Here is a 14,572-nt window from a genome sequence, read left to right as displayed (position 1 = left end):
TTTACAGTCATAGGCTCCAAAATATCTCTATACTAATATATAAAGCATTGAATAATATCGCTCCATCCGATATTAAGGACTTATTTACTACTCATAACACAAATTATCAACTTAGAGGATCTAATATTCTATCCTTACCTAGAATACATCATGGTTTTAAATCCATTAGGTACTTTGGATCCAAAATATGGAATTTCTTGGATGATAATTTGAGAACTCAACCTGATCTTCAATCTCTTAAGAAATTTGTAAGGCACATCAACTTTAATAATTAAACTATAATAATAATTTATCCATTTCTAGTGCACATCTTTACATGACTATGATCAGATGCATATTCCTAAAGTATATATTACATAAAAGAGAATTGAAGAAACTAAGGTATATATTATACAAAAAGAGAAAATGCTAATAACATCCCAATAAAATCTCTATCAAGTATATGCAAGACTAACAAGATAGGTCCTAAGATGAGTTTTAAAACTAGTAACACATGTGGATAAAGGGTAAGTTTCTAAACAAACTGTGGTGCTGTGTTGGTGGGAGAGTATAGCAGGTAATTTAGTGTTAACAACTGAGTTGAAAACGTAAATTAGCCACCGTAAAGGGTAAAAAAGCTGACGTTTCGAGCGTTAAACGTCAGCTTTAAAACTAGTAACACATGTGGATAAAGGGTAAGTTTCTAAACAAACTGTGGTGCTGTGTTGGTGGGAGAGTATAGCAGGTAATTTAGTGTTAACAACTGAGTTGAAAACGTAAATTAGCCACCGTAAAGGGTAAAAAAGCTGACGTTTCGAGCGTTAAACGTCAGCTTTTTTACCCTTTACGATGGCTAATTTACGTTTTCAACTAAGTTGTTAACACTAAATTACCAAGTAACACATGTAATTGAGCGAAGCTCACTATGCAGAGAGTTCTACAATGACGGTGCTGCAACAGTGAATGCCCAATCACCTAGCATGGCCTAAGATTTCACTGATGCCATAGCCAGGAGTAAAGTATTGGAACCTCTGAGATTATAGCATGATGTCTTTATAATAATTAAGGACCATAGAGGTGAGGTGCAAGGCCATGTAACGCCCTAAACATGAGGAGAAGTACCTTGAAGTTGATGCGTGCCTGACAGGCAACCGACGGAAATTGTACATTATTGGTGTAATGTGACAAAACCTAAGCGCTTAACTTTGAGAATTTATAGCAATATCTTTACATATGTAACTATACTTTTTATCCTTATATATATCATTTATATTTTTAATTCATGTATGTACATATACTATATTTAAGTTTTTTTTTAATTCATTTATTTTTTATTTAATTGTGACTTCTTTATGTATATGTTTGCTCAAACTAGCACCCATGTGCTACACAATAAGCAAATTCAAATAAAGCTTTACAGCTGATGGCTTATCTGGAGCACTATAATCTACTTTTTGAGTACCAGTTTGGTTTCCGTGGCAACCGTTCAAGGGAACTAGCTGTTACCTACTTCACTGATCCTATCAGAAAGGAGGCTGACAGTGGTATGGCAACAGGAGCAGTTTTCATTGACTTAACAAAGGCATTTGACACCATCAGTCATCCTCTTCTATAAAGTAAACTGTCCCATTATGGCGTATATGACATGGAACTAAAATGGTTTAGCGACTATTCATTCCTTTTTCGTTTGTTTATTGTTCTTGTGCAAGAGTGCTAATTGTGGTAAAATTTTGTGTGTGCTTTCTTTGTGTCATTGCGTAACGTTGCGCAACGTAGCATGTATTTAACCGTATTGTTCATCGTAGTTTGGTGCAGTTTTGCAGTGTAGTTTCGTCTAGTGTAGTTTCGTATATTTGTTCCTTTTTGCTTCGTGCAGCTTGTTCGCCACTAGGCAGGATCTATAACATCGCAACAAATGTAAGTTTTGTATCATGTAGTTTTCTTCGTTGCTTTCGTTGTAGCTTTCCTTCTGTATTTAGTCTAGTTTATATTGTAATAGTTTTCTTTCGCTGTTTTATTTGCAGTTTTAACCGTACCGTGTCATTTCGTTCCGCATTAAAAATTGCTCTAGAATTAGTTAGTATTAGTCGCCAGTGGCAGTTACATCGTTAAAAATTTGCGATGCTTCAATGATGTCTTCGGAACGAGCACCTGAAGAATTGGACGAAGTAAATCCGCGAACAAGACCTAGAAGACCAAATACGACTCTCGATTCGGATGGAGTTCGTAACGAAAGGATTCGAAGCCTTAAGAACACTCGAAAAGGTCACATAGCAAACGTAACTGCTACAGTTAATGAAGTTATCGAATTACTTTCTGACGAAAGAAATTTACAAGAAGTAAAGGAAAAAATTACAACCTCCAAAGAGGCCTTGGAAAACGCCTGGGAAAATTCGCGTAGTATTTGACTGCTCTGCTAAGTACAAGGGAAAATCACTCAATGACTTGTTGTTGAAGGGACCAGACCTCACAAATTCTCTTTTGGGGGTCCTCACCAGATTTCGGCAAGAGCATGTGGCAGTCATGGCAGACATCGAGGCGATGTTCCACCAGGTAAAGGTTCCAGACACTGACCGCTCCTTTCTCCGCTTTCTGTGGTGGCCAAAAGGCGATTTGTCCTATGCACTGAAAGAATACCAGATGTCAGTTGATGACTGTCTGAAGTCATTGCCTTCAGTTCAAGATGCTATTGCCCATGTCGGTGACTTGCGCAGCTTACTACAGTGAGGGGGCTTCTGACTAATGAAATGGATCAGCAGTGATCGGGAGGTTCTTGAGACTATAAAGGAGATCAGCCTCCAACATATAGTTGAAAGAGTACTCTGCGTGCAATGGAGAGTAAACACCAATACATTTGGCTTCGACGTCAATGTCAAAGAAAGGCCCCCTATGCGGAGAGGTATCTTGTCCATTATTGGATCAGTGTTCGACCCCTTTGGTTTTGCTGCACCATTTGTCCTTACAGCCAAGAAAATTCTACAAGACCTTTGCAAGATGAAATTGGGCTGGTATGAGGAAATACCTCCAGAGTACAATGTACGTTGGCAAAAATGGCTTGTAGACCTTCCTATGCTGTCAAAGCTTCCGATCAACCATTGTTTTAAACTGGCCAACTTTGGGACCATCGCTTATAGTCAGTTGCACCATTTTTCAGACACTTCGGAGATTGGGTTTGGTTCAGTATCTTACCTGGGCCTGGTTGATATCAACGATAGAGTCCATTGTGCTATCCTTCAAGGAAAGTCATGGCTCGCACCTTTGAAGAAATTTACTATTCCTCGATTAGAGCTTTCAGCGGCAGCAGTGTCGATGCAGTCAGACAAAGCCATAAAGAGAGAGCTAGAACTCCCACTTACTGAGCCATCAGTTTTCTGGACGGATAGTACATCAGTGTTACGTTATGTGAACAATGAAGACAAGAGATTTCACACATTTTTAGCTAACCGCATCGCAATCATTCGGGACGGATCCGACCCTAACCAGTGGAGGTATGTGAGTGGAGAATCTAATCCAGGCGACGACCTCTCAAGAGGGCTATCAGCAGAGATACTGCTTGACCGTGAACGATGGATAAAGGGGGCGCAATTTCTCTGGATGCGAATGGAGGTGTGGCCTCGAAACCCCACGATGCTAGATAGCATTCCAGATACCGATCCAGAAGTGAAAGAAGAAGCCAATTCTTTTATGTCATCAGCAAAGGAGCCATTTGGTCCTTTAGCGAAGTATTTCCAGCATACCTCATCCTGGTACAGGCTGAAAAAATCAGTTGCCTGGTTCTTGCGTTACTGTGAGAAGTTACAATCTGCCAGCAAGGGTGAAAAACCAAGGAAGTTGCATGCAGGGACGATCTTGTCTATCTCCGTTGAAGAAATGAGAGCAGCAGAGCTAGAAATCCTAAAGGCTATTCAACGCCATCATTTTCCTGAAGAAAGGCGCTCCCTCACAAGGTGTGGAAGTACTGTAAAAAAGTCAAGTTGCTTACAAAGCTTAGATCCAATACTGGTTTATAGCTTGCTGCGTGTCAAAGGAAGACTTAGACCAGCCCAGGCGTCTTTCGACAGTAAAAATCAAATCATCCTTCCAAAGAATGATCACGTGTCCAACCTTTTGATAGAGCACTTTCACCTTATCTCTGGTCACTCTAGTAGAGAGTACATTTTGAGTCTTTTGCGCGAACGATTTTGGGTAATCAAGGGAAACTGTGCTGTGAGAAGAATCCTGTCTAAATGTGTTAGTTGCCGTCGCCGTCAGGCGCCAGTTCTCGAGCAGAAGATGGCTGACCTTCCTGAGGACCGTCTTACACCAGACCAGCCACCCTTCACAGCAGTTGGCGTTGATTGCTTTGGACCCTTTCACATTCGACATCCTCGAAGCCTTGCCAAGCAACACGGAATTATTTTTACATGTTTAGCTATTTGCACAGTGCATATCAAAGTAGTTCATAGCTTGGAGACGGAATCCTTCCTACTAGCACTAGGAAGATTTAAAGCGAGGAGGGGTCAAGTGAAAGAGATCCGTTCAGATAACGGTACTAATTTCACAGCCGGTGAAAGGGAGCTCCGACGATCCATCCGTGTTTGGAATCAAGAAAGGATTCATGAAAGCTTGCTCCAAAAGGACATCAAATGGACCTTTAACCCACCTTACGGCTCGCATCACGGTGGCGTCTGGGAGAGATGTATTCGGACCACCCAGAAGATCTTAAATGCTCTCCTCAAGCAACAGACTCTCGACGATGAAGCGTTAGTCACTCTCATGTGCGAAGTTGAGTCGATCATTAACGGAAGGCCAATAACAAAAGTATCTGAAGATGCAAAGGATTTGGAACCCCTCACCCCCCAATCACTTGCTGCTTTTGAAATCTGGATCAGTTTTGCCTCCAGGGACCTTTAGAAAGGAAGACATCTTTAGCTGTAGAAGATGGCGTCAAGTTCAGTACATGGCTGACCAGTTCTGAAGGCAATGGTCTAAGGAATATCTGCCCCTCTTGCAGCAACGCCAAAAGTGGCATTATCCGCACAGGAACATAGAGGACGATACCTCTCCGAGAAAATTGTTGGCCGATGGCTGGTGTGGTTGAAGCAGTACCAAGCAGGGATGGACGCGTTCGCCGTGTAAAGTTAAAAACAAGAACATCATTGTTGGACAAACCCATTGACAAGTGCATTCTTCTCCAAGCCACTGAAGAGAGCTCAACTCATTAAGAACTTTAAGTTTGAACTTTAAGTCCAGCTGAGAGTTGAGACTTGCTTTTATGAGAACTTTGTATTATTGTAGTTTTCGAACTTGCTGTTTGCAAATGCTTTCAGCGCATAGCAGTTCCTTTCGGTTCGCACTTGTTATGTATTTTATCATCACTTCATGGCCTAGAATCCATTAAGTTAAGCCGTTTAGATCTAATATCAGTAATGTATTTAAGTGTTTCACGCGCGTCAACACTTAGGGGCCGGTGTAGATTGTAACGCCTTACATTCTTTTTCGTTTGTTTACTGTTCTTGTGCAAGAGTGCTAATTGTAGTAAAATTCTGTGTGCGCTTTCTTTGTGTCATTGTGTAACGTTGCGTAACGTAGCATGTATTTAACTGTATTGTTCATCATAGTTTGGTGCAGTTTTGCAGTGTAGTTTCTTCGAGTGTAGTTTCGTATATTTGTTCTTTTCGCTTCGTGCAGTTTGTCCGCCACTAGGCAGGATCTTTAACATCACAACAAATGTAAGTTTTGTATCATGTAGTTTTCTTCGTTGTTTTCGTTGTAGCTTTCCTTGTGTATTTAGTCTAGTTTATATTGTAATAGTTTTCGTTCGCTGTTTTATTTGCAGTTTTAATTGTACCATGTCGTTTCGTTCCGCGTTAAAAATTGCGCTAGAATTAGTCAGTAGTAGTCGCCAGTGGCAGCTACAGGTAGCAAGAGGAGATTGATTAACTTAGCCAAATCTTATGTCTTTTCTAATTGATTTTTCTCTGCCTATTCTGTCTCCACATTTGTTTTACTAGGGTGAATTTGATATATATTTACCTACACTGCATTTACTTTTTTCAAGCATACTCAATGTTGTGGCAAACAGTCCAGATATTTATTTCTGGATTGCTGAGTGCAGAGGCCATGAAGCCTTGAAAGGTAGGTAAACCTGGTCATTTGGAAGTTTACAAAAGCTAATATACCCATCTATTATTTTCACCTATTAATATAAGCTTTACTTTTGTTAGTCCCATTAAAATAATTAATATTATTATCATAATTGTTATTGTTATAATTTTTAATATTATTGTCATTGTCACTAGTACTTTGACTACTGTTATAATTACAACTATGATCACCACGATTTTGGAAATCACTATTCTTATTAGCACAAGTGTAATTGCACCTTTTATTGCAGTGAAAGCAAACTATGGTCTACAAATCCTCAGCACTGTGATACTTGTTTTAACCCCATGCCACAGCAGAAACATGCCACAGTGCATGGAAATCTTTGAGGGTAAGCATGATCAATTTTAGTTCCTGTGGTTTCAGCTTCATAAAAGCTGACACCACTTTGTTGGGATGTAGCATAAGTTAGTACGTCAACAGTTACAGACAATTCTGGTGATCTTTCATTGATGACCATGCTGGTGATCTTTTGTCAACGACTGTTGAATTGGTCTATCTCTGTCACATTTGTCACTCATATTCATTATCAAAAATGTTGGAGGTACATTTGCCATGTGTTTTTCATTCCTCTGTGTCCGAGGTGAGATCTGTGGAAGTGAGTGATTACTTATTAAAATTTATTTGCAATATTTTTGTGTTTTGTGGTGCTAATGAGGCCAATTTCTCAAGCACTGTTTAATTTGTTTGGTTGTCAAAATTCTTCTAGTTTTGTGGACGGTTTCCCCAATTTTTCAACAAAACCAGTGTTCCCTGAAATCAGTGCAACACTGCTCAAGACCCCTGCTTGTACCATCATACCATCTATCACCAAGCTATTGAATTTTTTTAATTGTACTGGCACATTTCCTAAATTGTGGAAATGCTAAAAAATCACAGCTATGTTTAAATTGGGCAACTGGAAAAATGAGTTGAACTATCGACCCATTTCTATTCTATCTACACTCAGTAAAATTCTGAGAAAGCTGTGCATTCACAATTGTACCAGTACTTAGTTACTAACAATCTACTTGTAAGGAAACACTTTGAATTCAGGATGGGGCTTTCTACTATATCTGCATTGACATCTTTTGCTGATGAAGTCTTATTAGTATAGGTAATCACATGATTTTGAGTGCAATTTGGAATAAATAAGCACGAGTAAATTTTTTAAAAGACTACAAAAATTGCACAAGCCCATAGGACCAGTGCAATTTGTGGTCTTTGAAAAAATTAACAAGTGCTTGTTTATTCCAAATTGCACAAGAAAATTTCGTGATTTCATGTTAATAATATACATGGAAAATATAAGATGGCTTATTATAATTAAACATAGAAAAAGCACGCACATCAAGTGCAAAAAATAATTTATTCAGACCGTGCGTTCGGTCAAAACAACCGCGTACAATCAAAACAATAATATGCAATGACATCTTCACATCCTTAAGGTGCAAAAAAGTTCAAAGTCCGGCTAAACAGTTCAAGGAATTGTTCAGTCTGTGTCCGAATCACTTTCGATTAAATTGCATTGTCATTTCCGAGGTTTAACCATGTTTGTTTTTAGTTTTGGCATCGGATTGCTTGAGCAAAGTGTTAAGCTGGGTTGGCTCATAATTTTTTATTTCCTTGGCAATTTCCTTCTCTATACACCACTTTTTCCAAGCCGACAACCAAAAAGCAGTGCTTTTTGCATTGTTTTCGTTGTTTAAGCTGTTTCTCATCTGCGGTGGCGAAAGAAAACCTACTTAAAACGCTGGCCACTGTTTCGCTCGCAAATTTTCAAATTTTCAAATTTTGTTGCAACATCCAAGGCTCGCATTTGATGGCTATCTGTGAGTTTCTTTGATTATTGACCAATCAGAATGTCTGACTTGTTTCTTTCTTTGCATTGAATTAACCCTCTTCTGCACTGAATTAACTCTCTCCTGCACTAAATTACCTGAAAACTGCATTTATCTTAACCAATCAGAACTGAGTAATTTTTCAATGTATATTATTAAATATGGAACCAGGTAAACCATGTGGGGCTATGTTTTTGGATTTTACTAAGGCCTTTGATACCGTGGACCACAGGATTCTGTTAGGCAAGCGTTCTCAGATTGAAATAATCAGCAGACTGATTCACTTCCAGAAGATGACACTATCTGCTGTTTTTGATGAGATTGTGACATCATTCCCACCATTTATGATGCTATCAGCTTATCCAGAACGTGGCCTTTAAAACCTGCCCTTTTTACCCTATGCCATCCACACTGGTTAGCAAATGTTAGGATCTCCTCCCAGTTCTCACAAAAATCATCAACAACTTATTGCAGCATGAGCTTTGTCCTGACATTTGGAAAGAACCTCAAGTTTTTTCACTATCAAAGAAATCCAGTCTTGATATCATCTTTACGAACTTCTGTCTCATAGGCAACTTGTCTTCTGTGTCTAACCTCATTGAGAGGGCTGATTTCAATCAAATTCACGGTCACCTGGTTAGTAATAACCTATACCCAGTTGTGCAACCTGCTTATAGAAGATCACAGCACTGAAACAACACTTCTAAACGTAACAAATGATGTTCTGTTAAATATGAACAAGCAGCACGTTATTATCTTTGTATTGCTTGATCTCAGTGCTGCTTTCAATACTGTTGATCATCGCATTCTCCTTAACAGATTATCGTCAAAAATTGGTTTGGATGGCGCTGCTCTTGACTGGTTCTGATGTTATTTGTTTGGCTTCTCCCAGTGAGTCTCATTTCAGGGAGCTGTATCTGATGAGTTTGACCTTAGGTATGGCATTTTTTAAGGGTCGTGCCCAAGCCTACTTCTCTTTAAAGTTTATGTTTGATGTCGTTGAACAGCACCTCCCACCTATTCATTGTTATGCTAATGACCCTCAGTTACATATCTCGTTTAGTCCCAAGGTGCACTCTGCCCAGACTGGTGCAGTTGCCTCTATCAAACATTGCATTCAAGACATCAGGCAATGAATGTCTTTACTGTGAGGGAGGTGTCAATGTTTTCCCAAGAGGCAGCGTGCAGGTCATCAGCAAAATTTTGAGAAGAATAGTTATCAAAGTGTCTGTGTGTTGTCAACGCTTTAATAAATATTCTTCTCAAAATTTTGCTGATGACCTGCACTCTGCCTCTTGGGAAAACACTGACACTCCCTCACAGTAAATGATGCTTGGATGGCTTTCAAAAGAACCTTTATGGATATAGTGGATAAACACGTCCCCTCCATTACAATGAGAATTTGATCTTTTACTCTTCCATGGTTAAATGAAAACATCAGAAATCTGATCAAGGAGAGAAATTTCCACCATAAGAAGGCACAAAAATCTGGATCTTGCAATGATTGGGCTACTTATAGAGCTATCAGAAATCAAGTAGTATCTCAGATTCGTAATGCTAAACGTAACTACTATACCAATCTAATTTAGGAAAACAAAAACGATTCAGGAAAATTTTGGAATGCCGTGAAGTCAGCTATTTCATCTGGTACTTGATCAAGTCAGATCGACAATCTTGTTGTCAACAGAAATAATATCACAGATCCCAAAACATTATCTTCTCATCTGGCTTCATTTTTTAAAACCATCATTGGAAGTCTGAGAGAGGTTTTATTGCGAGTTAGTACCTATATTATCCCAGTTCAAACAAGTTTGCCACCATCATTCAAGCTCTCTCAGATGGAACCAGAGTTTGTTAAAAAGCAATTAAAGTCTCTAAAAGTGAAAAAAATCAACAGGCATCCCAGGATTACCAGCAGGACTTCTAAAGGATGGTTCAGATGCAATATCTGAGCCCCTTACCTTGCTTATGAACAGATCTTTACGTGGAGGCTATATACCAGATGAATGGAAGCACGCCCTTGTTACACCCATACACAAGGCTGGAAGTAAAAGTGCTCCATCTAACTATAGACCCATATCTGTTCTGCCTGTATTCTCCAAGATCCTTGAAAGAGGGGTACACAAAATGGTTTATGACCATCTTCAGCTCAACAACTTGCTGTCTCCATCACAGTCCGGCTTTTGCCCTCTCCACAGCACTTCAACCTTCTTGACTCATGCAACTAACACCCTTTTACAGAATATCGAAAAAGGATTGTTGACTGGACTAGTATTTTTAGATCTTAGCAAGGCTTTTGACCCTCTCGACCACAGCCTTCTTTTAGATAAATTAGTACAGTCCTTTGGTTTTTCTACCTCTGCCAGACAATGGTTTTTCTCGTACTTAATCAATCGTTCTCAAAAAGTTTGAGTTCATGGGATAGTTTCAGAACCTCAAAAAACGATTTTGGAGTCCCCCAGGGTAGCGCTTTAGGGCCCTCGCTCTTTATAATGTATATTAATGGCATATCCCATGTCGTTAGATATTCTAATGTTGAGCAATATGCTGATGATACGCTTCTTTACTTTGCTAGTGACAATGTTAACATCATTACGTCCAATCTGTCATCTGATTTAGAAAGTGTTCCTCAGTGGCTCAGTGCTAATTACCTAATACTCAACTCTACCAAATCTAAAATAATGCTTGTGGGTACCCATCTAAGGCTTGCCTCTAAGTTCTTCTCCATATCATCTAACGGCCGAGACTTAGAGAGATTAGAAAAGTTTAAATATCTAAGGATTTTTATGGACCCAACACTTTCTTGGAAGTCCCACATTAATTACTTGGGAAAGAAGATCTCGTCTAGGTTAGGAATGTTGTGTAGAGCACAAAAGATCTTGCCTCAGTCATCCTGTATCACTTTGTACAATGCAATGATACTCCCTCTTTTTGACTATTGCTCAGTTGTATGGTATAGTTGTGGGCTATATCTAAAGGATATCTTGATAAGCTTCATGGGCGTGCGGCGAGTATTATCTTAAATAGGGCTGTGAGGGAAACAGATTTTGTTCGTATTCTTGCTTGGCCTAGCCTTTAGTCTCATAGAGACCATCCTAAATGCTTGCTGGTTTTCAAGTCTATGAACAGCTTAGCACCTTCCTACCTATTGAGTGATTTTATGTAGGCTAAGAAATATCATACATATAATACCAGGCACAGGGATTTGATTCATCTTCCTTTGGCCAAAAGCACTAAATATCAAGGCAGTTTTAGATATAATGGTGGGTGCACTTTTAATAATCTGCCCAAAGCAAAAAGATCGCTGGAAAGCCTTAAAACTTTTAAAACTGAATGTATGCGGTTTTTTAGACAGATTGAATTAGTTATTTAGACTTTATATGTATTTTCTCTGAGTTTTACTTTTGTCTGCCAATTTTAAGTGTAACTTTATATTGTCAAATTTTGTTTTTGCAGCGCTCTCTTTAAACTAGCTATGCTAAATGCGATGTCCCTGTTCAAATATTGATTAAATATGTTTAAATATTGGTTAAATATGTTTAAATATCAAATATGTTTAAATATTGATTAAATATGTATCGAAACAAGTTGCTCGTGAATGATGCCAAAACAGAACTTTTGATCAGCACCAGATAGCAACTTGCTAAAGTCACAATTGATGCCATAACTATTGGACACTCTGTCGTTGCTCCACAATCTCCTGTTCAGAATCTGGGTGTGTGGCTAGATTCTAACCTATAAATGGGTCATCACATAACGAAAACAAGCTCTGCAGCATTCTATTATTTGTACAATATCAAGAAGACAAGGAAATATCTTAGCAAAGAATGTCCTGAAACTCTCATACATGCCCTTATTTCTAGCTGCCTAGACTATTGTAATACCTTGTTTTTTGGCTGACAGGAAGAAAAATGTCAACTAATACAAAGTGATCTGTGACTTGTGGAGGACATTTTGACTACAAAATAAGTCAGTATCTCAGAACTTTCTCTTAAGCCCTACCACTCTATTAGGAAGTAGGGACCTTAAGATTGAGGACAGGGGCTTCTATAGAGAATGTCATAGCAGAGAAGAGCCTGGATAGAATATGGTGTCGTTTATGCAGGAAATTTGGCATTAAGATTCACTTGATCCAATACGTTTGAAATTTGGAGGACGTCAAACTATCATAGCTAATTTTAGGGAAATGCCTGATCTTTTCACACTTTATTATTCATCAGAGATCATAAATGATGAAGAGTTCATTTCACTGTATGACGTATTCTCTTCAAATAACTTAACCTTTGCGTATGAGGACTATCAGAAATTTTCCTTGGACCATATGGGACCGGAGGAATGTAAAGCAGAAGTCATATTCTGTCAAATGACATCCCTTTGCTCTCTAATGGTCTGCAAATATCAGTAGATTTGGTCCGTTCTCAGGGGACTATTTTTGGTGGACTGGAACGCCTTTGTATTTTACTCAGTGCCCGAGTTGTCTATGATAACTAACACTGTTATGAGTTATATTTATGGGAACCACCACCAAAGACTGACTAATTGGATTCAAACACTTTGAAACCTAGCCAAACTAGAAGAGTATGCACAAGCTGAAAGGGGTGCAGCTTTGAAAAATTTTTTTTGTTTCATTGATGGGACAGTGGGGCCAATCTGTAGACCAGATCAGAATCAGAGAGTGGTCTATAATGGACACAAGAAAGTCCACAGACTCAAGTTTCAAACAATTTCATTGCCTAATGGAATGCTTGCAAACCTCTATGGACCAGTTGGTGAGTTGTATAGAGTGTATAAAGAAAGAAGAATAACGAGGGAAGATTAAATTTGATTGCTTTTAGTTTTAAACTGGTATGATTTTTGCACCATTTATTAACACTACTTAATGCTTCAATTTGCTAAATGCACTCTATTTTTTTAATTTAAGCTGAGAGCAATGTTTCATACATGAACATTTGAACTTAGACTTTCATTGAATGTTTCTCTTCCTTTCTTCTTAGCCCACTGGCACCTATGTCTAACGTGTACCTATCCCAAAGTTAAATTTTGGAGAAACTGGAAGTGTAAACACAATGCGCAGTAGATTTTTGTAAATAATCTTTTCCCAAAAACAAGTTCCAGAGAAATACCATTTAAATAACTTACTTTTAACGAGAAAGCGATAGATGCATGTTAAGTTTTTACTCTAAAATCTAGATTGAAGATAAAAAACTAAGTTTTTTGCGCACGTGTGAAAACAAGTATGCGAGTCAGATTTTAAAGTGAATATGCAAATTTGTCAATGTGTGGAGAGATCTCATGTTTCATGGAATTTGTAATTAAGAAGCAAGACAAAACTGACAAAGGAACGTCTCCAGAAGAAAGCTTTATTCAAAACAGATCTTGAATTTCTGGTAGACGTGAAAAAAATGCAGATTTCTTACGTGTACGAAACCCACGAAGTAGATTGTTCTTTACTTGACTTCAGGGTTAGGAAATTGTGCAGCGTTATGTTGAAAGTTCTGAGAGTTCTGCATTTTGACACAAAATCTTCAATTAAACGATACCTCATTATTCAAACATGATATTTACCAGGCCCTGGAATCTTCATAATGTTGCTAGGCCTCACTTGAGGTCCAAAAGTTCAGTTTTCACTTTACAGCTTCAGAGGATCGTAGCATTGTCAACTCGAAAGCTTATTTTGTCGCTTTTAAGACCTTGATATCCATAATTTTCCAAGCAGATTATTCTATAGCCTTTTTAGTATTCATTTAGTGTTGACAAAGGTCTAAAGTGATCGGAAAGGAACAGAAAATCCGACTCATTTGATCATTTCTTGTGTACACATAAAATGATGCCTCTCTAGTACCCCTTAAATTCATCAAAATAACTATGCAAAACATGAATTCTGATTGGTTTGTAGTTCCTCCATCAACAGAGGAAGTTTGGAATTCTGCTTAGTAGGAGAGGTAGGGGGAGAGTGTCTTGCGCATGACAGATCAGTGAATAGTGTCAGGATCTCAGTAGAGTGGATTTTGGTGATATAGCTCACTACTTTAAGTTTGTGAATTTAAAAAAAATCTGAAGATGGCCTTAAGCTCAGCAGGTAAGATGTATATAGTCTCAGCTTTACCGCATAATGCTTCCACTCGTCTCTATGGCAATACTAATAGCCATTTATTTTGAACCAGATTCCTCCTTCACTGCAAGAATATTTTCACTAAGGTCAATACTTAGGTTCTTGGTCTGGCCATGCACAAAGGTATAGTAAAGGTGAAGCCAGTTTAAAGGAAATAAGACAACACTATGTAATTACACAAGAGTAAAGTTTGAAGGTTTTTGTTTGAAAATCCTGTATCCTCAAGATAACAATTTTCCTAAAGGTGAGATTAAAAAGCACGAAAATACATGAAAATCAATACAACCATACCATACATATGAAGGAAGGTGTTTCTTATAATGAGCTACTTCGATTCTCAATCTCAAACTCACAGAAGAAACCCAATTTCTCACAATGCCCTCATCTATCAATTCACAAGAATCTTTCTAAAAAGAAAACCAAATGAGCTTTGTATTAATAACTTTAATTCTGCTTGTCTACGTGTTGGGAGAGCAAGCATGGACGTCCAGTTTGTATTAGATGTATATGCATGTGC

At 38.3% G+C, this 14,572-nt stretch overlaps 1 protein-coding gene across 1 annotated transcript; it reads left to right on the top strand.

Annotated features, from left to right (window-relative positions):
• Positions 1 to 2,721: 2,721 nt before the first annotated feature.
• On the top strand, positions 2,722 to 4,872 carry LOC131773911 (uncharacterized). Its single transcript, XM_059089883.2, has one exon. It carries the CDS (start codon positions 2,722 to 2,724, stop codon positions 4,870 to 4,872), a length of 2,151 nt encoding a protein of 716 aa, XP_058945866.2.
• The last annotated feature ends 9,700 nt before the right edge of the window (positions 4,873 to 14,572 follow it).

This window comes from Pocillopora verrucosa, chromosome 13, assembly GCF_036669915.1.
Source record: "Pocillopora verrucosa isolate sample1 chromosome 13, ASM3666991v2, whole genome shotgun sequence".
Classification (NCBI taxonomy): domain Eukaryota; kingdom Metazoa; phylum Cnidaria; class Anthozoa; order Scleractinia; family Pocilloporidae; genus Pocillopora; species Pocillopora verrucosa.
Note: the sequence above shows the minus strand (reverse complement) of the source record. Positions and strands in the feature narration are given on the sequence as shown.